Genomic DNA, 25,915 nt, shown 5'->3' with positions numbered 1-25,915 from the left:
ATGGCAAAAAGGGGGCAAAATTCAAAAGATGGCGTTGAGATGGGAAGTTGTCCGCGTGGATCGAAGTCACGATAGCTCAAGTGGTAGAGCAGCGGCGTATCTAGCCGAAGGTCGTGGGTTCGAATCCCTCTCGTGCATTAACTTTTTTTCATCTCAACTAAAAACCTTTTCGATAAATTTATTCGTAGGGAATTCATAATATGTTTTTTGCTTAATTAATTATTTAATTGAAAAAAATTCTCCTTTTATTTCTTGAAGTCACGCTAGATCAAGTGGTAGAGCAGCGGCGTATTTAGCCGAAGGTCGTGGGTTCGAATCCCGCTCGTGACACTGTCTTTTTTATCTCAACTAAAAACCTTAATTAATTGAAAGATATTAATTAGACAAGCGGACCACGAAAACTAGTGAATATAATGATAACATTTTTTAAAAGTTATTATTTTTGATAAATACAGCATTGATTACAATAAAAACCACGAAGAATTTTATTGATAATGTTTTTATAACAGAAGATAATTTTTTCTTTCCATTTGTACTTCACTCAGCCCCATATTTGATTTGGTACTTGGTACCGGTAATTTTAGGTCATGTTCATTTGAAATCAACGCGGTTTGAAAAAAATGGTCAGACGCCGAGATATTTTGAATTTATATTTATGACGCACGGTCAATTCAATTTTAATTCAAAAGACTTTTTGTAATTCAATGACCCCGATATAAATATTGACTTTGCGCTTTCAAAAGAGAAAAGCGCACTAAACCCCGTCCTTTTTACACAACAAGCGGTTCGCTTAAAAACAGTTATTTACTGGTTGGTTATGCAATTTTTGTTATAAATTTGCTCTAACCTACTTTGTCATATTTTTAAATTCAAACCTACGTTTTGAAACAAAAAAATTATCTGGCTGATCTATGGATACGCGGATTGTACCAACACAATCTATCCTAATCGATAATTGAGTAGGAAAAAATTACAATTATCCTTTTACAATCTTCAAAGGAACAAAACCAACTGGAGATTAAGCACCGAAACGCGTCTAGCGAAGGTAAACCGCAAGATTAAATCGTTAAACGTTATTTAAGATCGTTGAATCATTTAAAGGAAAGTAAAAAAATTGATCTATTGTGTTTGTTGTTTTTCTCTGCAGATTCGATAATTCAAAGTACACACGGTTGTAATTCCCTCGGGTTAACATGTTAGGCCCTTAATCCTGTTCATTTCATACTGATTTCTCGAAAAATATATCATTTCGACTTTGGAACTACAGGCGACAACATGAGTGAGAAAGAGCAGGTATTTTATTTTTAAATTTTAATTTCATATATTTCCCTTTTTCATATTCAAAGATAATGAACTTAAAGAAATTATCTCATATTAAAATAAGAATCCGCTATCTGTTCTGGTTCGAAGCCTATATGTAAAATGTTTCAGATATGTAAAAATCTGAAAGTAAAAGTCAAGTAAAAGGTCAAATACCCCGAAATTTTCCAGAGAAAGTAGAATTTTCCAATGAGAATATTAAGTTAGGATTAACCCTGTTAACGGTTTTTGTCCTCGTATCAGCTACATCTTTGACGTCAATGTTCTATTCTTGTATGTACAATTTCACTCCAGCCCATGGGCAAATGGTCGGCGTCGATTTTTGGAGAAAGGGCCTCATTAAGCTTACCAAGTTGTACAGGTTTGATTAAGGACATTTAGTAAACACTTAGACGAAGGAAAATTCTACTGGAACGCCGTGAAAATGAGATCATAAAACCGTAAAATTGCCAAGATCGTAAGAACAGTGGTAGTAGGAGCAGTATAGTAATAGGAGTAGAAACCACTCCTTTTGGCAAAAATGCATTGGTAATAAATAATAAACAAATCTCAACTCAGATCTTGATGATTTTATGGTTTTATGATTTCAATATTTTCCTACCCAACCCTGTATAAAAATTAAGTTTTCAATTGTAAAGTTGTAAAGCTTCAAATCTTGAAATTCTTGAAGTAAACCATTCAATTGTTGAATTATTAATTAATACTGACGTCGATTTGCAATTATTGATTTAATACTTCAGAGAGATTAGTAAACCATTATGGAATTTTATAATTGTACGTTTTCTCCATTGTCTGTGGGGTAATGGGCCTGAAATTTGGTCGTTAACTATCACGTCTGAGACGCTGAAGATGTCAGACAGACAGACCCAGCCAGGATCGAATGACCAAAATGATCGATAACGACCAAATTTTAGTATTATTTCCCCACCGATAACTTGGATAAATCTCGCAATTATGACTTATGTAATTTTTAACATTTTATAGCGTAAATATTTAAATTCTGAAGTATATGTCTAATTATTGCTAATATTAAATTCATTAGATATCGTGGTCCAATTGACCAAATAACATCTTTCAATTAATTAATCTTTACGTAAGGTATTGGTTGAGATAAAAAAGTTAGTGTGACGAGCGGGATTCGAACCCACGACCTTCGGCTAAATACGCCGCTGCTCTACCACTTGAGCTATCGTGACTTCAAGAAAGAAAGGAGAATTTTTTCTCATGCTCTTTCTCTTGATTTCAAATGGCGAATAAAGTTCACAAAATTTCCTGCTCCAACTTCCAATTCTTCTTGAAGGACGATCTTTCATAAACCTTGAGTACTATTTAAGAATTATTAAATATTCTAAATTAATCAAAATTAAAACAGGTAGATTTTTATTATGCTCCCTAAATTTTCTTAATTTAATGTAGACGTAGAGTTCAGCGGAGCAGTATATATTATTAATATTTTGAAATTGGAAAAATGGCAAAAATGAGGTAAAATTCGAAAGGTTGTAGGTTGAGATGGGGGATTGGTGTTCGATTAGATCGAAAGCAGGATAGCTCAAGTGGTAGAGCTGCGGCGTATTTAGCCGAAGGTCGTGGGTTCGAATCCCGCTCGTGACTGACTTTTTTATCTCAATCAATACCTTACATAAAGATTAATTAATTGAAAGATTGCTAATGTTTGTTGTCTTGGCTATAAAGTTTACGATGCTTAGATATGTTCAATTTTTGATCAATTCCTCGTTTACTGCCAATTGTATAATTCTATATTTAATGTTTGTTATTGGAATCATTGTTGTTTTATTTGACTCATATTAACCTTTAAATATTATTATTGTTAATATTCAATTGTCAAAGTTATCTTGTCTTAAAGTGTATTTATAATACGCTAATAGAAATTGTACTACACAACATTGTAAAAGTTATCAACAGGATTTTGAGTTTTCTAAACCGGCTTGGGGAATTTTCTTCTTTTTCCCCCTCAATTAATTTATTATCTAATTACCCGGGAATAATCAAATATCGATTTAATGTGGGGGATTCCGCAGTAATGTTTATAAAATTACATTTAGAAAAGGATAAAGTGAAAGTAGGAAACTAAGGAATTATGTGGTGGAGTATGGTTGATTTTTTTGATTTTTTTTGCAAGATAAAGCATTATGTATTAAAATGTATCTTTGGTTTTATCACCTAATTTAAATGGGTTTTGTATAATTAAACGCTGAGATTTATATGCTATTCCTGACTACCATTATCCTCATTCATAGAGCATGGTTCATAGAGCATGTAAAAACTTTCAAAAAAGCATATAAATAATTCACGATCTTTGAGAATTATATACACGAATAGGCTTGAGAAAAACAAATATGTAAAATTTCAATCATGCTACAAGAACAAGCTGTAAACCTATGTTATGCTAATCTTACATGCTAGATATTCCAAAAACTTGGTGATATAGATCCTCGAAGACGTCCTTTCGATTTTAACCCTTTCTATAATTCGATTTTTTCCTTTCAGTCACAAACCAAAGGCTTTGACATATCAAAAGGAAAGATCGAATGTTTTACTCGAGGTTCATGTGCCGGCGGCGGGTTCCCGTCCGTAGCCTTGCATAATTCTATGACGCACGAACCTCTCTAATTTGCATCTCACCACCTCGTCCTCGTCTAATTATAATAAATATTTTTTTATACGATTTTTAAATTTCCGTCATAAACTGGCGAGTTTTATATTTAATCTTAGCTAGTTATAACTTTTTCGGATAATATTGTTTGTTTTTTCGAGGATGATGAGGATTTCGTGTTTTTATCCAATCCTTCAAATAAGTCATGGTTGTTTTTCTATGTGGATATTATTTAAATAGATTGTTTTGTTTTTTTCACGAGTTGACCGGCCCTGATCGTCCTGGTCCATCTATTCTCTCTGTATTTTTCCACCAGACGCGACTAGATTTTTCGTTATCTTTAGTAGTTGAGGCCTGTGTCGATATTAGTCACCAATCCTAATAACATTTGTACTACGAAATAAAAAACATTTAAATTGCTTCATAAAACACCCTTAGACAAAAATGATTACTACAAGCATTGATTGTCATAGAAAGAGAATAAAAATAATAATTTTACTTGGATTATAACTTCCTTGTTTCCTGACGTTGGTAAATCAAAATAAAAGGAAATTAATTATCTTCGGGTCTTATCTGCCACCGGAAAAAATACAATTACAAATTTAATTCGGTTAAACTTACACTTAAATATACAGAGTGATTCGAGAATAATGAGTCAAGGGGTGTTTCCATGTGCAAAATGTAACAAAAAAAGATTCTTTTAACCTCTGTCTGATTCTTGATAATAAGATCGATATTTCTGGTTTTGTATTTTTGTTCCATAAAAATAAAGTTTCCCCATGAAAACGTCATAATCACGATCACTATTAGGCACATTCAGTTATTTAAGTCCCTTTAAAATTTGGATCCATTAGACTAGTGTCAAAGGAAAGCAGAAGAAATATTAGTGTCACAATTAAATTTTAATTGTTCCAAGGAACAGGTGGGCCCAACCGAGAATTTTAACGTCCAGGCCCCAAAGGTTATCGATCGGTCAGACTATAATTGAAAATATATCCTTTTTAAATATTGTTATCTTTAAATAATTAAGAACAATAAAATTTATATTTGTGAAGAGGCTAAATTAAAAAAAAACTTGAATTTAAAAATAACAGAGAATTTTAAATTTTATTTTTATAAGTATTTATTAATGAATTTACAAAATATGAAACGAAAACATTTTGTACTAGATGGGTTTTTAAAGAGTTTTTCCTTCGAGAAACTCCCTTCTACTGACACTCTCGCTCTCTCTCTCTCTTTCTCTTTCTCTTTCTCCGTCCCTCCCTCTCTCTCATTTTATATTGCTGAAGAAAGTATTTTTTTATATTTGTTAAAATCTGGCATTTTGGTTAATTTTCTTTCTCTCCCTCTCTTACTCTCTCTNTCTCTCTCTCTCTCTCTCTCTCTCTCTCTCTCTCTCTCTCTCTCTCTCTCTCTCTCCCTCCTATCTTTCTCCCTTACGCACGCCTATTTACTGATGAAAGCGAAGAAATTTGCCCATAAGTGTGTTGCCACTAATGTCAGAATACTTGTGATCTATCCCTTCTGGAAAATGTCACATCGCGCCTGTAAAAAACGGAGGCCGGAATGATAGCAGAATGGAAATCCCATGCCATCTGTTAAATATCTACACTCAGCTTGTATGAACGTTTTCAAACTATAAATAACAAATTAACCCTTGCTCATTAACAAGATTATTATTAGTCACATAAAAAAAATGTTGTTACATCATAAAAGCCTTAGTTAATTACGACGTTGAAGAAATAGACAAAACCCTACAAAAATAAAAAAATGTAAATAATACGGAAGTAAATTTGTAAAATTATCTATCACTTTTATATATACGAGATTTATCTTTACCTCTTCTGAAATGAAATACCAAAAAATTCATGAAAATCTGGGGGAAAAAACCGAAAATAGTTCATCCTGTAAATAACCAAATAAAATACTAAATGAATCCAACTACATGGATGCGACAAAATTGCTAAAATAAAATATGTTTGCTATAAAACAAATATTTTAAAAATCGTAATACACTTTTCCAATCGATTCTTATTTTGAGAAAAATTTGGAAAAACATCCTAAGGGGAAATTTGTAAAATTATCTATCACTTTTATATATACGAGATTTATCTTTACCTCTTCTGAAATGAAATACCAAAAAATTCATGAAAATCTGGGGGAAAAAACCGAAAATAGTTCATCCTGTAAATAACCAAATAAAATACTAAATGAATCCAACTACATGGATGCGACAAAATTGCTAAAATAAAATATGTTTGCTATAAAACAAATATTTTAAAAATCGTAATAAACTTTTCCAATCGATTCTTATTTTGAGAAAAATTTGGAAAAACATCCTAAGAGGAAATTTGTAAAATTACCTATCTGTAATAATGGACTTTTATATATATTCGATTTATCTTTATTTCTTCTAAAATAGAGGTCCTTTGTAATTCTTAGGAATTAACTCGTAAACAGCTGGATACCTAGCTAAATTTCCTACAAAAATAAAAAAGGCAATGTTTTGCCGGAAACTACATACCTCTCCAAATCACGCTCACACATAATTACACATAAATTAGGGCTAATAAATTTATGTAAATTAAAAAGTAATTGCTTTATATAACAAGATGTATTTATAGTCAAATGAATACGCCAGTACATGATTGTTTCTTTTTATTATTATATTATGTTGTTCTATGTTGCAATCGGGGCAAAATTGTTTCAACTTGAGTCGCTTAAAGAACCGTCAACGATTTTATGAACATTTTTAATAAATACATGAAGTTCTACATACTATATCATATACGGCCTCGAATCATTTCTTTATTACAAACATTAAATTGATTTTCTGTGTATTTAGCATGTTTAACTAAATTCCTAACTCATTATTCTCTTATCGACCTTTTTTCTACACTTCTTTTTTTCTTGCTCCCTTCTCTGTCTGTCAGTGCCTTCTTTTGGGCTTAACAATTTCTTTGTAAGAAAAATTCATCACACGCTCACACCACTACACAATACAGCACATTATCAGTCCACAAATCTTAGTATTAAAGTTGATATTTAAAGATATCTATTGTAACCTTGGCTTATAAATAAGCATATAAAAAAATCTACATATGCTAGATCTATCTACTTCTTTATATCTTTCCCTGCCAAATCATTAGCTTGTATATCTGTCTATTTATTTGTGTAATGATACAACTAAACATTTTCTCCATCTTTTAAGTGTATTCAACTGAATGGCCATACAAGAACGCTACAAGATAAGTCCCCACGCTTTACACTGTACGTGACTTATTTAATTTATTGTGAATTTATTTATTGAGTGAGATAATCAATTTTGCAAGGTGAAATATATATCTTGTTATTCTTAGTTTCGTGTAAAATAATTTTTCTTGTTTACGATTTCGTTTCAAACTTTTCAAGAAAGATAATAGTTACTGTTACTCATTTGGTTTCCTTTCTTAATTTTCAATATCTGTTATGTGTGCAATGTTCTACAATAATGGAAGAATACAAGCGTTTTACATTGTTGAAGAATGTTTTTTTTATATTTTTATGTTTTATAAAATCTGATATTTTGGTATTTCCTTCTATCTACCTCCCCCCACTCTCTCTCTCTCTCTCTTTCTCTCTCTCTCTCTCTCTCTCTCTCACTCTCTCTATTTATCCAATTCACGCTCTCTCACTCCTTCTCTCTTTTTTTTCTCTTTATTCCTTGATTTCTCATCCACACTCTCTCGTGCAATACAAATTTGCAAGATTTTTGAAATAAAACGATATCGATTCATTCATTCATTGATCTCCCTTTTACTCTTTCACCACTCATTCGCTCTCTCTCTCTCTCTTTCTGTTTTTCTCTTACTTTTTCACTCTCCTTTTTTCTTACTTTTTGTTACAAAAATAACTATTTCAATAATGCCCAAATTAAATAGGAAAGAACGTAACCTTGACTGTAGTGATGTCTTTAAATTAGATTGTCTTACTTTACAGTATTTTTATTATAGCTTTTATTTGTATATTATAATAATTTTTAAACCTTCCTTCTTGCAAAAATTAACTATTTCTAGTCTATCTATTTATCTAGACTATCGATTTCTACATCATTACTCGTATTATCAAGATCATTTAAAAAATCACATGTAATTTATCTATCTTTCTCTTCCCACTCTCCCGTTCTTTCGATTTTAAATACTTTCAGCCCACTGAAATAAAACCAGAAGCATTGAAGATATACATTTTTACAGATACAGATAATATTCATTTATAAGGGAAAGTTATGAAGATGAAATTAATATAAGTATGGAAGTAGCTTTTGACAGAAGTTCGCAGTGCTTTACTTTGTCCAACACAAATCATCTTCCAATTTTTTTTAAATTTAATTAATTTATTTTTATTTGAACCTTTTCTGTGTTCAGGATTACTTTCCAACAAACAAAGGCTGCTGCAAAGCGATAGAAATAAATAATTTACGTACCTCAGACTATTCTCGTTTCCCTTCTTTTCAGTTGGCCCATTTTGCTAACGATTCAACAGTTTTTTTCCGAAATAAATTCGACAATTATCCATAACAAGTGTACAATCGTTACAGATTAGATAGGAGAATAGTGCAACAGGTGGATGGTAAGCTAAATCCTAAAAAATAAAATCTAGCGCTCCTCACCTACAAAAAGCCATTATCAATCTCTTTCCTCACAATTTTTGGCGTTACAAATTCTATCTTCCTGTGTATATAATCTGTACTTATCTTCTGATAGTATCTTTATGTATCGTTCCCTGCCTCTCATTCTTCATCTCCCATCCATCTCCTCTCTTTCACACACAAGCTTCAATGTAAATATGAAACTGAAATTTCTCTTTAAAAAATTGTACTTATTTTAAACAAAAACCTCCAGACCTTGGCAATATTATATTAAGTGAATGATCTGCGTACTTTACGCATAGGACAATAGCTCTTAAAGGTCGAAAACGACCTGAATATGCATCTACGTCTATTAATATATTAAACGTTATTTGATTATTCATAATTTCCTAGGCCAAAAACTTTAAATTTAAAAAGAAAGGACAGAAACCTCAAAGCGAATCTGTAGCAAAACTGCCCGTGACTCATAGATGAGATGTCATTAGGCCACTCACGATCTGATTTTTTTTTTCTTCTTGAATTGATCTAAAAATAATACCGCTATTTCTAAAAAGGCACGTATGAATCAGTAACCGTTATCGCATGTCCTAAGAGATAGCTTTCTCTTTTAAAAGATGGCGATATTTCATTGGACCGTGCCTAATTATAACTTTAACATTTCATTACATTCTCCAGTAAGATTTTCCATTTCTGGTTTAAATCTCAATTTAAAATAAAATTGCAGTTTTTGTAATATATAAATATAATTAACATTCTTTCAATGGATTGACATTTTTATGTAAGGTTTTGGTTGAAATGAACAAGATACTATCATGAGCGGGATTCGAACCCACGACCTTCGGCTCAATACGACTCTGCTCTAACCATTTGAGCGCTATCGGACTTCGATCCACTCGGACACCTCAACTTAAAACCTTTCAAATTTTCTCTCCTTTTTGCATCCAACTATTGGGTATCGCGGTCGAGAGGTCAACTTGACATTTTTCGTATTATTTTCAATTAAAAAACTCGGGCAACGCCGGGATTCGAACCCAGGACCACTAGCCGAGTCGGACACCTTAACCACTCAGATCCCTAGATTTCTATATATGTACTTTTTTTTTTTTTTTTTTTGCTGGTTTTCCCTGTTCAATTTTCTTCCAACTAATAACAAATTTATGTACAAGCCCATGTTGTCCATTTTAAAAATCCATTTGATTTTAAATTGTATTTCCTTGTGTTAAGCCAAGCCTAAAAACGGAATTTCACGACATAACTCACGGGAAATAAATAAACTGGCGATATTTCATTGGACCATGCATAATTATAAATTTAACATTTGATTATATTCTCCAGTAAGATTTTCGATTTCTAGTTTAAAGCTCAATTTAAAATAAAATTGCTGTTCTTATAATATATAAATATAATTAACAATTCACAACACTTTACAACAACAAAGGTTGTAGGTTGAGATAAGAAGGTGTCCGAGAGGATCGAAGTCACGATAGCGCTCAAATGGTTAGAGCAGTCGTATTGACCCGAAGGTCGTGGGTTCGAATCCCGCTCATGACACTAACTTTTTCATATCAACCAAAACCTTACATAAAACTGTTAATTAATTGTAAGAAGTAATTTGGTCAATCAGAACACTAAATATAATGGATTTAATAATAAACAATATATATTTACTTATGGGATTCCAGAGGGAAATCTTTACGCGACTGTCCCTCCTTGAAAATTAATTACTCCTCTTTAGTCACGGTTAATTAATATTAATTGATATAAAGTAATACTTATGCAAAATAAAATTAAATATTACCTTTGATCGCTGATGAGTACATCGATTTGGAAATTTTACAGTAAACAATTTAAAAATAACCTGCCACGCAGAGTTTTTAAAAGAGAAATTTGGTTTTATTTATTTTATTTGTTCTTACATGTAGAATTTCTCTACAATTGGCTAAATCAAACACTCTTCAAACAATCAATTTCAAGATAAATCAACAAGGCTCTGTGGTACTTATAACTTTAAAGTACGTTCGTTATCCACGGCATTCCAACATTAATTAATTATCTTTTCAGTCCATTCGTCTTCACGAAAAAAACTTTTTTTTAACAAAGAGTTGGGCTTTAATTAAAAAATTCTTAGCCCTGGGTAATGCACGTTTGGAAGAATTTCAGCTAAAGTATGTAGAACTACTTTAACGAAAATGAAATATAAATGGAGTGGAAAGAAAACCGTTGGCACGTTTTTGTACTGCACTATTTTAAGTCCATTCACAAAACATGTGATAAAAAGCATACATTCGCATAAGCTAAAAAATTAAAATAACTACCACTGATCACCTATAGTGCTTTTAAACGATTTTTTTTTCGTTTTAAATAACGACTTAATTAGTTTTAAGTTTCGTCTTCCCGATCCTCTTAGTCCCTCTTTTCTCACTGTTCGAATATCATAAGCTCTTCTATATCAAGAGATCAAAGATATCAAAATCGTATATTATAATAAACGACTCCTGAAAAAAAAACTGTTTCTTCAATAAAGTAAAATCAGAGCAGGGATCAAGATTTTGCCTTGTAGTAGTCCTGACGGGACATTCTTTAGATTAGCTTGTTTAAAAACACTTTTTACCTTTAATTATTAAACAATAATACTAAAGAATTATTCTATCCTTTACAAAAATGAACTATTTTAACAGAAGACAAATTAAATACAATTGGGCTTGAGAGTACTTCTAGTATTTGGTAACATTTCTGGACTGTCTTTAAATTAGACGGTTTTAGATTACTTTATTATATCGGTAAATATTATTTAATAATAATAATACGTTTTGACTTACCGTTTATTTAAATAAATTATATTCCACTGACAAACACATTAAATAAAAGGGGGCTTATGTTTTTTCCATGAAATACTCCCGACATAAGTGACATAGTTAAAATTATCTTGGTCGAACCTTAGTATTGGCTACACAATACTTTATTTAACCCATCTTCTTAAAAAATTAACTACAATTTTTATTGTACATAGAAAACAAATAAAATAGAATAGGGCGTAAGATTACTTCTGGTGACAGTCCTTTGTGTTTAAATTATGGTTTTAGATTATTTTATTATACCTGAAAGTGTTATATAATAATATTTTTTAAATATTCATTCTTGTGAAAGATTCAGTAACTACAACTAAAATAAAAGATGGCTCAAGTTTTTTCCTTGGACTGCTCCTGCGTGTTCACTTAAAGTATATAATTTTTATTTTGATGTTTTATCCGTACATATTTAAATATCAAAACTTCGTTATCCTCTCTCTTTTTTTTAAATTAACTATTTCGGTAATAAAAACATTAAATAGAAGAGGACTCAAGATTGCTCCTTGAAGCAACCATGACCTAGCTCCTGAAATTGATTGAAATGAAGATTACATTTGTTATTTCTTTAATTAGCTAATTAAATTGGCTCAAGAATTGACGTTCGACAAAAGAAGATAAGGGTCGGATACGTCACATATGAAATTATCGTACCCAACTTTTTAATCTCTTTATGTTTCTTTTGCATTTTAATATTCATGATTATACAAACCCTCGTTAACTTAACCAATTAAAGAATTATATAAAATTTTGAAATCCAAATAAGTGTGATCATAAAATATTAATTACACCTTGTTTAATTTTAATGCATAGTAGTGCAAAGCCACAAATGAAATAAAATTAAATTACTGATTGCTCAAGATGTCCCCTTGTAATAGGCCGGATTTGATAGCCAACAACTCATTTCAAGATGCTGGAGCTTGTAAAATTTTATGGATGATACGAATTGTCTCTTTATTTATTTTTTTATTTCTGCATTAAATTCTTTGGCCATTTTGGGAATTGTCACCTATCATCAGGATCTACAAGATCTTTTTTTTTAAGTATTACAAAGAATAAAGGACATTTATTTTCCATTTTATTACAAAGCTTACCTTGTTTTTTAATTTTTATTTATTTTTCAAGATTTATGGCTGTTTTGTATATGTAATTTAAGTTTACTTATATAAAAATTTATTATTATTTATATTTAATTTTAATTAACTTTTCTTTTTTTAATATTACTTAAATATAAATAAAACTAATTTTTTATATAAATAAACTTAAATTACAGATGCATAATGGACATATGTCTAAAAAAAACTAAATATAATGAAGAATTAAAAAAAAAAAATTAATAAATATGGCAAGCGTTGTTATAAAATGTAAAATTACTATATCCTTAAGACGAAGGTCCTTTGCTGTACATTTTTTATAGTGTGAATTCCCGAACGTCCAAAAAATTTCATGTAAAAATAAAACCCAAAATTTAAATTTAAAAAAAAAGTTTAAAAAGTTAATAAATCTAAAAAAAAAACGTTTATTTTTATATTCTTTCACGTTATGAAGCTCGTGGTTGTATTCCTTAATTAATAATTTATTATTTGGTGTAATAAATAAACAAAATCCGTAATAAAAGACTCAAAAATTCTACTTTTTTAAATTAAAACATTTTAAATAAAAAATCGGTTCCAATAGTTGTTGAGATTGATTTGCATTTTTCTTTTTTTTTTTTCATTATTTAATTTTTTCCTGAATGTTAATAGGATTTTTACCCTCTCGACCAAATCGGTTTCCAATCCATTTGTTAAATAAAAAACCACGTCCGAAAAAGTTGTTTGTCCACAAATGGATATTGCGTCCGCAAAATCGGTCATTCCGGCGATTAGTACCTGACCACATATCTTTTCCATAATTATGGCGATTAAGATAAATCAATTTCACGCGTTAATCCTTTCGAAATTCTTTCTCGGAAAATCCTCAGGTCAAACGATCATTTTTCCCCAATTTATTATTTAGAAATTTTGTCAACGCAAAAACAACCGTAGGGTCTGATTTTCTTTAGCAGCAGATCTACAATCATAAACATTCTAATCAGCGAAAACTCCATTTTCGTTTTTATAGCCAGAGAAAATTTAGATATATTGTATATTGCTCACTGGTAAAATAATTTATACAGTATTTCACGAATGACATTCCTCAAGATTCCTTACATTGCTTACAAGGTGGGCTTAACGTCCAACCAATTGGGTATGGCGGACGAGAGGTCAACTTGACATTTGTCATTCTATTTTCAATTAAAAAAACACCGTCAACGCCGGGATTCGAACCCAGGACCACTAACTCGCCGAGTCGGACAACTTAACCACTCGGTTCCCTAGATTTCTATATATGTACTCGTTTTTCTCTGCTTACCTAGTTTTCTCTGTTTGATTTTTTCCAACTAATAACAAATTTATGTACAAGCCCATGATGTCCATTTGAAAAATCTATTTCATTTTAAATTGTATTTCCTTGTGTTAAACCAAGCCCAAAAACTGACATTTCACGACATAACTCATGGGAAATAAATAGACTGACAGCAATAAATGCGCTTATATGAATATGACCTGTTTTATTTTTTTTAACATATTTCTCCAATCAAATAAACCGGTTACTACGGTAATATATAAATATAATTAACAATTGTTTCAATTGATTGACATTTTTATGTAAGGTTTTGGTCGAAATTAAAAAGTAGGTATCATGAGCGGGATTCGAACCCACGACCTTCGGCTCAATACGACTCTGCTCTAACCATTTGAGCGCTATCGTGACTTCGATCCACTCGACACCTCAACTTAAAACCCTTCGAATTTTCTCTCCTTTTTGCGTCCAAATAATTGGGTATCGCGGTCGAGAGGACAACTTGACATTTTTCGTATTATTTTCAATTAAAAAACTCGGGCAACGCCGGGATTTGAACCCAGGACCACTAGCGTGCCGAGTCGGACACCTTAACCACTCGGATCCCTAGATTTCTATATATGTACTCTTTTTTTTCTGCAGGTTTTCTCTGTTCAACTTTCTTCCAACTAATAACAAATTTATGTACAAGCCCATGATTGAAAATTTGAAAAAAATCTATTTCATTTTAAATTGTATTTCCTTGTGTTAAACCAAGCCCAAAAACTGACATTTCACGACATAACTCATGGGAAATAAATAGACTGACAGCAAATAAATGCGCTTATATGAATATGACCTGTTTTATTTTTTTTTAAACATATTTCTCCAAACAAATAAACCGGTTACTTGATACACTGTCAGCTTCCTGAGATATTGACTGCAACATTGGCGATGACTTCCTTCTGAAAATGGTCAAATTACCTTCATAAAACGTAAAACTCGTTAGCAAGTAGTCAAATAATAAAAATCGTTTTGTTTTTAATCACTATAGGTTTTAAGATGAAAATTATCATGTCCTTAGAATTTGACGGTTTCTGTCTCGAACCGGCAAATTGTCCAAGACAATACTTCCTAAGGAATATTTTTAGATTTCACTTAAAGGGTTTGTGACGCAAGTGTTCCTTATTAGAACCTTGCCTTTAAACAGTCTTTGGGGGACCTACAAAAACACGTCCGTCCCTTCTCAGTGACGTCAATATCACTGTGAAACCGGGTCACTATTGCTGTACTCTTTATTGGGAAATTGACTCTCACCTTCTCTTGCTTTGGTTTTGTCCTCAACCTGTCGAGGTCGAGCCCGAAATCCTACTTTCCGTTTATGCTTCCGTGACGGTTGAGCCGAAGTGAAAGTTATGAAAAGTGTCTGTGACTTTATATTTTACGGAAAAAAATTTTCTTTGAAACCTGTATTGCCTTAGAGCTTAATCTTAACTTTCGTTAACTTAGTATCTTCTTTACTAAATAAACCCTACAAATTTTACTTTGTCAATTATTTAATTTATCTGGAGTAATGAAATCCTTATTGGCCGTCGCTAATGATGTGAGATTTGACGGTCAACTAGTACCCGTACTGAATTACGAGCATAAAGAAATAGGCCGGAAGAAAGTAGATTAGATTGCGTAGTACTTCAGATTATGACCTGGGCGCCATAAACAATATAAAAATTGGAGAAAGCTGTTTTAAATGTAACCCCTTTTTAGTAGCTATATACTATATTTTTCAATGGAAACAATAATGCCAAAATAAAAACTTTAGAAAAGAAAAGCCAACTAAAATAGTTCAGGACTTTGAAAGCACTATCTGGCCAAAAGAACTTTATCAAACAACATTGATAATTTTGATTAGATTATAGACAGGAGCTTCAATTTAGCTTGATTCAAGTATACTGGATAATACAATTTGAGCTCAAAGGCAGAAAATAGATTGTGAATTAAATTTAGACTATGTCCCTAGACTAGAATTGAACTGAAATCCGGTAAGAAAGAGTTTGTGAGATGTTCTCCTTGAATTGAACTTGACTACACTACCAAGGCGAAAAATTGATTTTGAATTCCTGCTTAAACAGGGATTGGTTCCAAAAGCAATATTACACAGGAAAATAAATAGCGAACGTAAAATTCAACGGTAAGCATGTGGACCCGTTGAAACAATGTTTAACACGAGATTGAATTATGAATTTCTGCTTAAATTAAGTTAATTATCCAAGTAATATTATGCAGTCAGCAATCTTCCCTGCTAAATATAATCTCTCCTGAAATATTGAATGTCATGTAAGTTATACTGGATAATGAAAATGATGAAGTTATTAAAAGTTCTGTACAAAATACGTCTGATATCTTGAAGTACAAATTATGTTGGCATCCTTAAAGTAAAATAGTTGCAAAATAGTTGCATCATGCTTCGATTGATCTAATTTCGTTGAAGCAAGATTAGACTAAAAACCAATCCTTCTTCAAATTTGAACGTAGATTAAGAATTACCCTGGAGGATCGAAATTAGTCCGTCATCCCGTGCTGGAACTGCGAGAAAAATTTGAAAAGTTAAAATAAGATTTGTAATTTGATCCTTACCTCCTTAATATCCTTAAAGATATTTGCTTGCATTTTCCAGTCTACATCGTCAAATTTCCTCCTGTGGTCTGCCTCTCCTCGCTGGACAGGGCCCTCAGACGATTTCGGCATTTGACAGACACGCCACGCACTGAAGATGACGAAATGCCGAAACTCGTCTGAGAGACTAATTCAGCGAGGAGATAGACCAAGATGATCGAAGTTAAGTAATCGCTCGATGAAGGCTTTAAAACAAGGAAACTTTATTGTCAAAACTGTACAATGTTTAAGTTTAAACCGACAGAGTGAAGGGGAGTAGGCTATCGCACGAGTAAGACAAGGATATTTTGGGATTAGGGTTTTTATACTATTTTAAAGAAATGATTAAGATGATGGGCCGCTGGACCCGCTAGACTTTGCTGACGTGTCGGTCTGAGGGGCAATTGGTTTGGATGATGGATGAAAGGTTAGTTGGATGATAGTCACCAGACCGAATCGATTATAGGTAGGTAGCAGATCAAGAGACAGACACTGCAATTTTCACTAAAAATATCATTCTATTAAATGTGTACTACAAATGTAAGTGATTTAAAAATATTATTAGTGAAAGTCAGAAGTAGTATAGTTTGTTTCATTGAATGCCACGAGGTATATGAAGAACGAGAAATTATCGGTCTTAAACTGTCAAATATGGATTATGGCTATTTTGTTTTCTGGGCTGATGATTATACAAACCCTGGTTTACTTAACCAATTAAAGAATTATATAACATTTTGAAATCCAAATAAGTGTGATTATAAAATATTAATGACACCTTGTTTAATTTTAATGCATAGTAGTGCAAAGTCACAAATGAAATAAAATTAAATGACTGGTTGCTTAAGATGTCCCCTTGTAATAGGCCGGATTTGATAGCCAACAACTCATTTAAAGATGCTGGGAGCTTGTCAAATTTTATGGATGATACGAATTGTCTCTATTTTTTTTTTTTTTTTTTTATTTCTACATTAAATTCTGTGGCCATTTTGGGAATTCTCACCTATCAACAGGATCTACAAGACCTTTTTTTTAAAGTATAACAAAGAATAAAGGACATTTATTTTCCATTTTATTACAAACCTTACCTTGTTTTTTTAATTTTTTTTTCAAGCTCTATGGCTTTTTTGTATATGTAATTTAAGTTTACTTATATAAAAATTTATTATTATTTATATTTAATTTTAATTAACTTTTCTTTTTTTAATATTACTTAAATATAAATAAAACTAATTTTTTATATAAATAAACTTAAATTACAGATGCATAATGGGTATATGTCTAAAAAAAACTAAATATAATGAAAAATTTAAATAAAAAAATAAATAAATATGGCAAGCGTTATTATAAAATTTAAAATTACTATATCCTTAAGATGAATGTCCTTTGCTGCACATTTTTTATAGTGTGAATTCCCGAACGTCCAAAAAATTTCATGTAAAAATAAAACCCAAAATGTCATAAAAGTCTACGCTAAATATTGAAAGATTATCAGAATATCAGGCACCCAGTTCATCTTTTGAAATGTTTTGGACCCGCTGGACTATGCTGGCGTGTCGGTCTGAGGTTTGGTTACTCTATAACTTTGATAAGGATCAAATCACAGGTTCATCGCCCGCAGACATCTGACGATGTAGACTGGACTGGCAGACATATCTTGGAAGACAAAAGATGAGATGATGTATCGACCTGCTGTTGAACAACATGGAAAAAAGGATCTTCGGTGAGGTCACAACAGAACGCAATTCGTTAAGTTTTTGCCGAGCTTTCGACGATTATATCGTCATCATCCTGGTCTATTTATTTTAGGAAAACATCGCAGTTAGAACATGTATCATTTAAAAAACAATTATTTTTCTTACTTTAATTCGATGAGTGTTAAAATATATCTTGAGAACAAGAAACTGCATTTATAATAAGATTATTTAAAGTTAGGTGAAGCTCAGTATCTAAGCATTGACAGTATGGAATTAATTAAAAACAACATAATATAAAAAAAAAAATTTAAAAAACCACAACGTGGTCGTATAGGTTACCTCGATTAAAATATACATATAAGTACATGCCTCTTTTTTTTCTTCTTTTTTTTAATGTAACTGTACGTTGTGGTTTTTTTAAATTAATTCCATACTGTTAATGTTTAGGTTCTGAGTTTCACCTAATTTTAAATAATCTTATTATAAATGCAGTTTCTTGTTCTCGAAATATATTTCAACACTCATCGAGTTAAAGTAAGAAAAATAATTGATTATTATTTAATTTGTTTTTTAAATGATTTAACATGTTCTAACTGCGATATTTTCCTAAAATAAATAGGCCCTGATGATGACGATATAATCGTCGAAAGCTCGGCAAAAACTTAAAGAATTGTCATTCTGTTGTGACCTCACCGAAGAGCCTTTTTCCAAGATCTTGGAAGACTCCTGAAATTAATGGAGCAATAATAAAGAAGCCAAGATGAGCCTGGGACCATGAAACCCCCTTGGTGAAGAAGTTAACACACGAATACTCTGGATCACGATCTGATATATAGAGAAATTAATTCTTTGAACTCTCTATGGACTAAAGGTCTATGGATGGTCTAAACTAGTCCGAGAATAGAAAATCTTATGATTTTTCCTTCTCGAAGGTGGGATAATAGGTCATCAGAAAAACAACAACAACCAGTTTTTCTTTCAATCCACAACGTTTCGGATTTATTTTATTCCTTCCTCAGGTGAGTTAACGCAGTGGTTAAAACAGTAGTCGTCAGTCATTAATATTTTGTAACTGTTTATTTTAAAAAAGAGCCAGTGTGGTACATATTTAACTCTTTCAGACTCCGAAATTTTTTTAATATATTTTTTTAACGTTAATAATATTTACAAAATATTAAAACGTTTGTTCGGAGTCTGAAAGACGTAAATATGTACCACATTGGCTCTTTTTTTAAATAAACTGTTACAAAATATTAATGACTGACGACCACTGTTTTAACCACTGCGTTAACTCACCTGAGGAAAGATTAAAATAAATCCGAAACGTTGTGGATTGAAAGAAAAACTGGTTCGTTTTTTTGAGATGACCTATTATCCCACCTTCGAGAAGGAAAAATCATAAGTTAAACTGTTGAGGTCAAAATATAAGAGAATTATTAAGATAAACCAACTACAAAAGTTTAAGCAATATTGCAGCAGAAAAATTTTTCCGGAATAAAGTTCTCCATTTAAGCAACATTACACCGGGAAAAAAGATGAGCTGTTTTTCACAATACCTCTGTAATTAAGGGGAAATCTATGACGAACTTTTCATACCAAAGAAATGATGATCACTAATGTAAAATATTGCGGATAAGAGTAAACAAACATTTTAATGTGAATCCGGCTAGAATTTAATTGTTTTGAAGTACTAATTACACCTATACTTAGACCGAACTACTGTTTTTTGTATTAGAAGAATAATAATTACTGCGAGAATTGAACTGTATAGAATAATATTAACCCAGAGAAAAAAATATATTTTCGTATAAACTGTATTAAGGTAGAAGCCATATTATATCATAGAAAGCATATACGATCATGAATCCCTCTTAGCATTCAACATAATTCTATGAAATAATGGCAAATATTTTGATGTGATGAACTATGAAGCGTTGATTCCATTTCCATTGAGGAAAGACGTCAAATAACCCGCAAGAAACTTGAGGATACCTAAAAAAATAATAAATTTGCCATCGACAGAAAGTTGGAAAATTTAATGACATAAGTTAAAACAAAATACGAAATAATGGCACAAGTACACAGAAGACAAACACTTTGAGTGAGTAGAAATACTTTGATTGAATATATAAAAAATATATTTTGCATTGTATAAATTCATTTTTCCGCATCCAAAATGTAATTGTTATAAGTAAACAATGTTTGTAAATCCCAGGCCCTGAAGATGATCTCAATAAAGATCGAAACGTTGGCACGATAAAGAAAATGTTTTTCTGAAACCTACATCACACCAGACCGCATCTCACGATTTCTAAATAAATATCGATTAACGGTCACTAATCACCACACAAAATACGAGTTTGAAAAAAGGATCTTCGGTGAGGTCAGAACAGAACGACGATTCTTTAAGTTTTTGCCGAGCTTGAAGATCCTTTTTCCAAGTTGTTCAACAGCAGGACTCATCTTTAAAATGCGAGTAAATCGTTGGAAAAATATATTGTTTATTATATTAAATAAACGACAATCACCAAATCATTTTATAGATTTCACTATGACATCAGGAACGCGACGGAGATACGGTTTATCATTCAATTTTTGTTACCGTCGATCTGTAAATAGAATTGTCTTCTTACTTATTCTATCACGGGACGATTAACTTTTATCCTTATAAATTAGTGATTTCCAATTTCTTATCTTGTCTGTCGCCCACTCATTGACGCAAATGCCTATCGGACAAATAAGAAGTGGGCGTTAAATAAATCTATAGTCCTTAGGAGTAGGCAGATACGGATTTGGAATGAAAAGAATGAAATCTCTCTAGGTAAACACGATTAGAAGAGGATGACCTGGATAGTTCAATGTTGATCAAATGGCAATAAGACTCCATTATTTCACTTGCCTTGATGATTTTGTTTCTGTAGTGTTTTTCTTAAAAAATCTAATCGTAGTTTCAAGGTAGAACCGGCGGTATATAAATAGAAATCGAAGACAGTGTGATGGGGTTGTTATCTGAAAATGTAATCTGGTAAATCAGATAAACAGCGGAATAATACAGTCTTACTGGTTTTGGTCATCTCTGCTAAAATCGACGACCCGAAACGGCGATATCCGTCAACATTGGCGCCGGGATTGTTTTGCAAACGGCCTAAACAGATTTCTAATCGATTTGGTTTAACTATGCCCGGCTGTCGTATTTTTCTTCGTTTTTCCGGAATGTAAACTATAGAGAAAACTATTATCATTATTGAAACATAAACAGATCTTGTTCATAAATAAAAACAAACAGAGCCAAAATTGAAAATGGCGAGCAGCCTAAACGCGTCTGACAAACCAAAAGATGACCACAAACGATTGAACTACCGGTCCATCACCCAACAGATCTTAAGAAGAAATTTCATGATAAAATTTCTTTTAAATATATCCTAAAGATTTTACTTCAGCTCTTAATAATATTGTGAAGTAATTGGGGCATCCGTGAGTTGATTGAATTAGATGTCTGATCGGACAAGTCTCGCTATGGTCAAGTGAGTTTCGAAGGTACATTTGCAATGGTGTATTGAGAAAAAATTGGCCAGGAAATACCAATTGAAGACTGATTCAATGTAAATTTGGAACTTGTTAGGTTTGACATAATTGCAAAATTGATAAGTACTGCTAAAACATCGTCATGCTGCCTAAACTTTCTCATAATACCATGAAATCGCTGCTAAAAAGCTCTACAATGAGAATAAAATAAGTCAAGTCGTGTGTGTGTGCGCGTGCGTGTGTGTGTGCGTGTGTGTGTGTGTGAGTGTGTGTGTGTGTGTGTGTTTTCATGAAATCGCTGCTAAAAAGCTCTACAATGAGAATAAAATAAGTCAAGTTGTGTGTGTGTGTGTGTGTGTGTGTGTGTGTTCATGAAATCGCTGCTAAAAAGCTCCACAATTAGAATAAAATAAGTCAAATAGTGTGTGTGTGTGTGTGTGCGTGCATGCGTGCGTGTGTAGATGTTTCTACTCACTATATACAACAAAACCTTCCTATAAACCCCTGTCCAAATCTCAATTTCAGGTTTTGGTTTTTTTTTTTTTTAATTTTTCAACTTAGATCTACTAAATTGCTTATAAACTTTACAATTACTCGCTTTCGAAAAATCTGGTTTGTGCCACCGAAAGAACGTTGAATTTTCTGTAAGGAAACCTATTTTCACTGAAGTATTGATGAAAAAATTCTGCACGAAAAATTCAGAAAATACAAAAATGTTGAAATTTGAATTTTGTTTAAATGTTGGATTGGTAGCTGTTAATAACTAATTATAATAACTCCGGAGCTTTACAAATAAAGTTCTCCATTCAATTAGCTTCCAGCAGTGTACCCACCTTTACGGATTGCGCATTTTTTGGATTTTTGCAAAATTTTACATTTTATTGGAAAAAAAACTGGTGTCGATGAAGGGGGGCACGCTCAATTCTTCCAGGAAATCATTCGTGAATTTCGTGTCAGTTCTTTAATGTTCAATTCAATCAGTTTGTGCTTTATGTTATCAGGTGACAACTTCCTAGGTTGGTGATTTAAATTATATCCTTGTTTCCTAATGCAAATCTTGCTGATATGCATTTCATTTACGGTTACTGCAAGGGTAATGCAACTGCTGCAAGGGGACCAAGCTCGTTTTCCACATTAAGACGTTCCAGCAGATCGCAACTTCCAACGACTTCATCAAAGGCTGAGGGAAACGGGTTTTTTCATTCGAAGAACTAGAGAAAACAAGTTAATTGATATAGATGAGGAAATTTTGCGTTCTGTTAATCGTGATCCCGAAACCAGTACAAGCGCGTTATGTATAGACCTTGGTGTTTCACAATGGAGAGGTTGGGATACCTTCCGTCGGGAAGGATTGTACATTTTCCATTTTACGAGGGTGATTGATATAGGTGAGGAAAATATCAACTCATTGCTGGTGGTCATCTCGTTCCAAACATTGCACCCTCGTAAAAGGGTTTATAGGAAGTTTTTTGTTGCGTATGGTAAGTAGAAACACCTGAAATTTTCGACACTTATCGCCAGTCACCCTATATATGTATATATATGTACATATATATGTATATATATGTGTATATATGTATATATATGTATATATACNCTCTCTCTCTCTCTCTCTCTCTCTCTCTCTCTCTCTCTCTGTGTGTGTGTGTGTGTGTGTGTGTGTCATATGTATGAGTTCAATAATTAAACCTTACACTGATATAATCAAATAACGAGAAAAAAAACAGTGGCATACCATGAAAAACCACCAATACTACTATGTAAAGTCAAACTAATAATGATAGTACTTTTATCTTTTTCATAAAAAATATACTTTCGTTGTAGTAAATCACACAGTGATAAACAGGTAATTAATGGTCCTCTGTCTAATTTATCTCATCATTTTTCCAACATTTGACGTGCGATCCTTTCCGTTCAAGGGATAAAGCGTGAAGATTCCTCCAATCTCTGGAATATTCCGCTTTCTGATTGACTCCTTTCAGTCTTTTATGTTCCTCGTCATGTTCAGATGTGCTAAAACGGGTAGTGGCCTAGAATTCGAGGATGTGTATTAAAAGGTTGTTATTTTGATAAATCGATTAGGAGATAGACCGTTGGCCCGCGAGTCCGTTCGGACACCGTCTAGTGTTCGTATTTCACCATTGGCGGACAAAAAAAATCCACTGACGCAAAATATTATCGACTGTGATTACGGGATATCTGATGTAATACCATCTCGATTTTCATCTCAGATATGTTGAAACTGTACTTATTTATAATAAAATATCCATGTTTGTAATCTCGTCTAATTCTACCACTGTTCACCTTGCAAAACCCTTATCAGAAGTGTTCAAAATTGTATTAATTATTTCATTTTCTTTGGCACTTCTAGAATCGGCCTAATTTTAAATGTTCACGTTTGTTGATCACATCAATGTTTATATCTTATAAAGGGTTGTCAAACGTGATTTAATCTCTATATTGGTTCGACCGGGTAATAATTAATATCAACTTTTTTATTATCAGTATGTAATTCACTAGTACAGATTGAAAATAAAACAAAATGACCTTTTGATAAATAAAATCCTTGGCTGCAGCTCTCTATAAGTAGAATAATAAAAAATAGAACTAATATTTTGAAATATTTATAAACTAACAAAACTAATATTTATAAACAATTAAAACTAATATTTTGATAAAACTAACCATTACTTTCTCCCAAACACGTATAACTATGAAGTCTTTTTTATTTTTGATATTAAAATAACTACAACGGCGATCCAGTTTTTTTTTAAATTTTGGCATTTCCGTGTTGTACAGTCCGTTCTTTCGACAACCATTGATCAACCTCATTCACAGATTCTCGTCATATTCTACATATTGATTAGATTTGGATAAATTTTCGTATAAATTAATTAAAAACTAACTTTTTTTACTCTTCGACCTACTGCAAATAAATTCTTCTTAACGTTCATTGACATAACTGCAGTAACGTTTTCTTTAATTGCTCGTAGTTAAATGAAAATAACATGAGAAAAACAATATGATAAATTATTTCTTTTTAATAAAATCCTAAGGCGTACTCAATCCGGTCCTGTTCGCAATCTTCCTTAACGACCTGGAGGACGAACTATGCGGAGGGGTAATAATTATCGGACGAAAAATAAGGACACTAATGTATGCAGACGACATAGTGTTGTTGGCCTCTACACTTGCATCGTTGCAACTCTTGATAAGGGATTTAGAAGACTATTGCGACAAGTAGAACCTTAAACTGAATCTGCAGAAATCCCAAATTATGGTCTGTCGGCAGGGAGACGGAAGACGTAAGAAAAACGAAAGATGGTTCTTCAAAAGTGAAAGAGTGGACTGTGCATGATGAAGCATCACTGCAGAGAGAAGGCCCGCAGCGCTAAGTACGCCGTTAATAGTCTGTGGCGCAAAATAATGACCAACAAGAAGATCCCACTAGAGAAAGGTCTGTAGTATGCTATGGTGCGCAGGTCTGGGGTTACTTATACTTGAAGGAAATAGAAAATGTACAAAAATACTTAATAAAGAAACTGCTCTGCCTGCCAACTAGTACCCCAGACTACATCCTATATATTGAGTGCTCGGTCACACCACTCTACAGCCACACTTTGAGCCTGCATTTGAAATATATAAGTAAAATACTGAATCACACACCTGACAGACTGACGCAGTTTTTGGCCGACGTAGTAATAAATAAAGGCACACAAGCAGCTGTCAGAGTTAGGTAGGCTGTACGGTGTAGGAGTAAGTAGGGAAGAACTGAAGTTCTCTAATACCACGGACCTGATAAAAAATGGTAGGAGAGCAAAAGGTAACCCGCGCGAGAAACAGCTTACATCACACTTTGTACGCAAGACTGGATTTTCACTTAGGGCGAAATGACATGGAGTGCTCTGATATGACAGCCTATGAGGTGTCTCTGGTCTTGAGGGCGAGGGGTGAATTACTTTTCAGCTGAACTGCCAACCGTGGAGACAGGACCGCGCCATCATTTGCTCCTTATGTAATCTCCACGTCCCGGAGGACATTCCACTTCATGGGAGTGTCCCCGCTCTGAGAGAGTTCCGCCAAAGGTATTTTGGGAAACTGAAGCTGGATGTAGAAGAAGTCATTGCAATCCTCAACGTAAGGGATAACTGGAGGAAGCTTGTGGTGTACCTCACTCACGCCCTGCGGTACCGAAAATACATGGTAGACCAATTCAATTTTTAAAATCAAAGTTCATTCTAAAGCTACAAAAATTGATAAAGCAACTCGACAG

General features: G+C 32.5%; 1 protein-coding gene across 2 annotated transcripts in view; it reads left to right on the top strand.

The window, feature by feature from the left end:
* LOC106669940 (inositol-trisphosphate 3-kinase homolog) overlaps nt 1-25,915 on the top strand; it is a 172,431-nt gene that overhangs the window by 128,700 nt on the left and 17,816 nt on the right. The window contains exon 1 of one of the 2 annotated variants that reach the window (XM_014399843.2): nt 1,194-1,293. The exons of the other annotated variant lie outside the window; for it this stretch is intronic. Within the exon in view, the coding sequence (XP_014255329.1) occupies nt 1,276-1,293 (18 nt within the window). The 5' untranslated portion in view covers nt 1,194-1,275. Of the gene's footprint in view, nt 1-1,193; nt 1,294-25,915 lie in introns of those variants that run through there. 2 annotated transcript variants of the gene reach the window in all.

Source organism: Cimex lectularius, unplaced genomic scaffold (assembly GCF_000648675.2).
Source record: "Cimex lectularius strain Harlan isolate CLEC.00 unplaced genomic scaffold, Clec_2.1 scaffold146, whole genome shotgun sequence".
Lineage (NCBI taxonomy): Eukaryota > Metazoa > Arthropoda > Insecta > Hemiptera > Cimicidae > Cimex > Cimex lectularius.
This window is presented reverse-complemented; position numbering and strand designations above follow the sequence as displayed.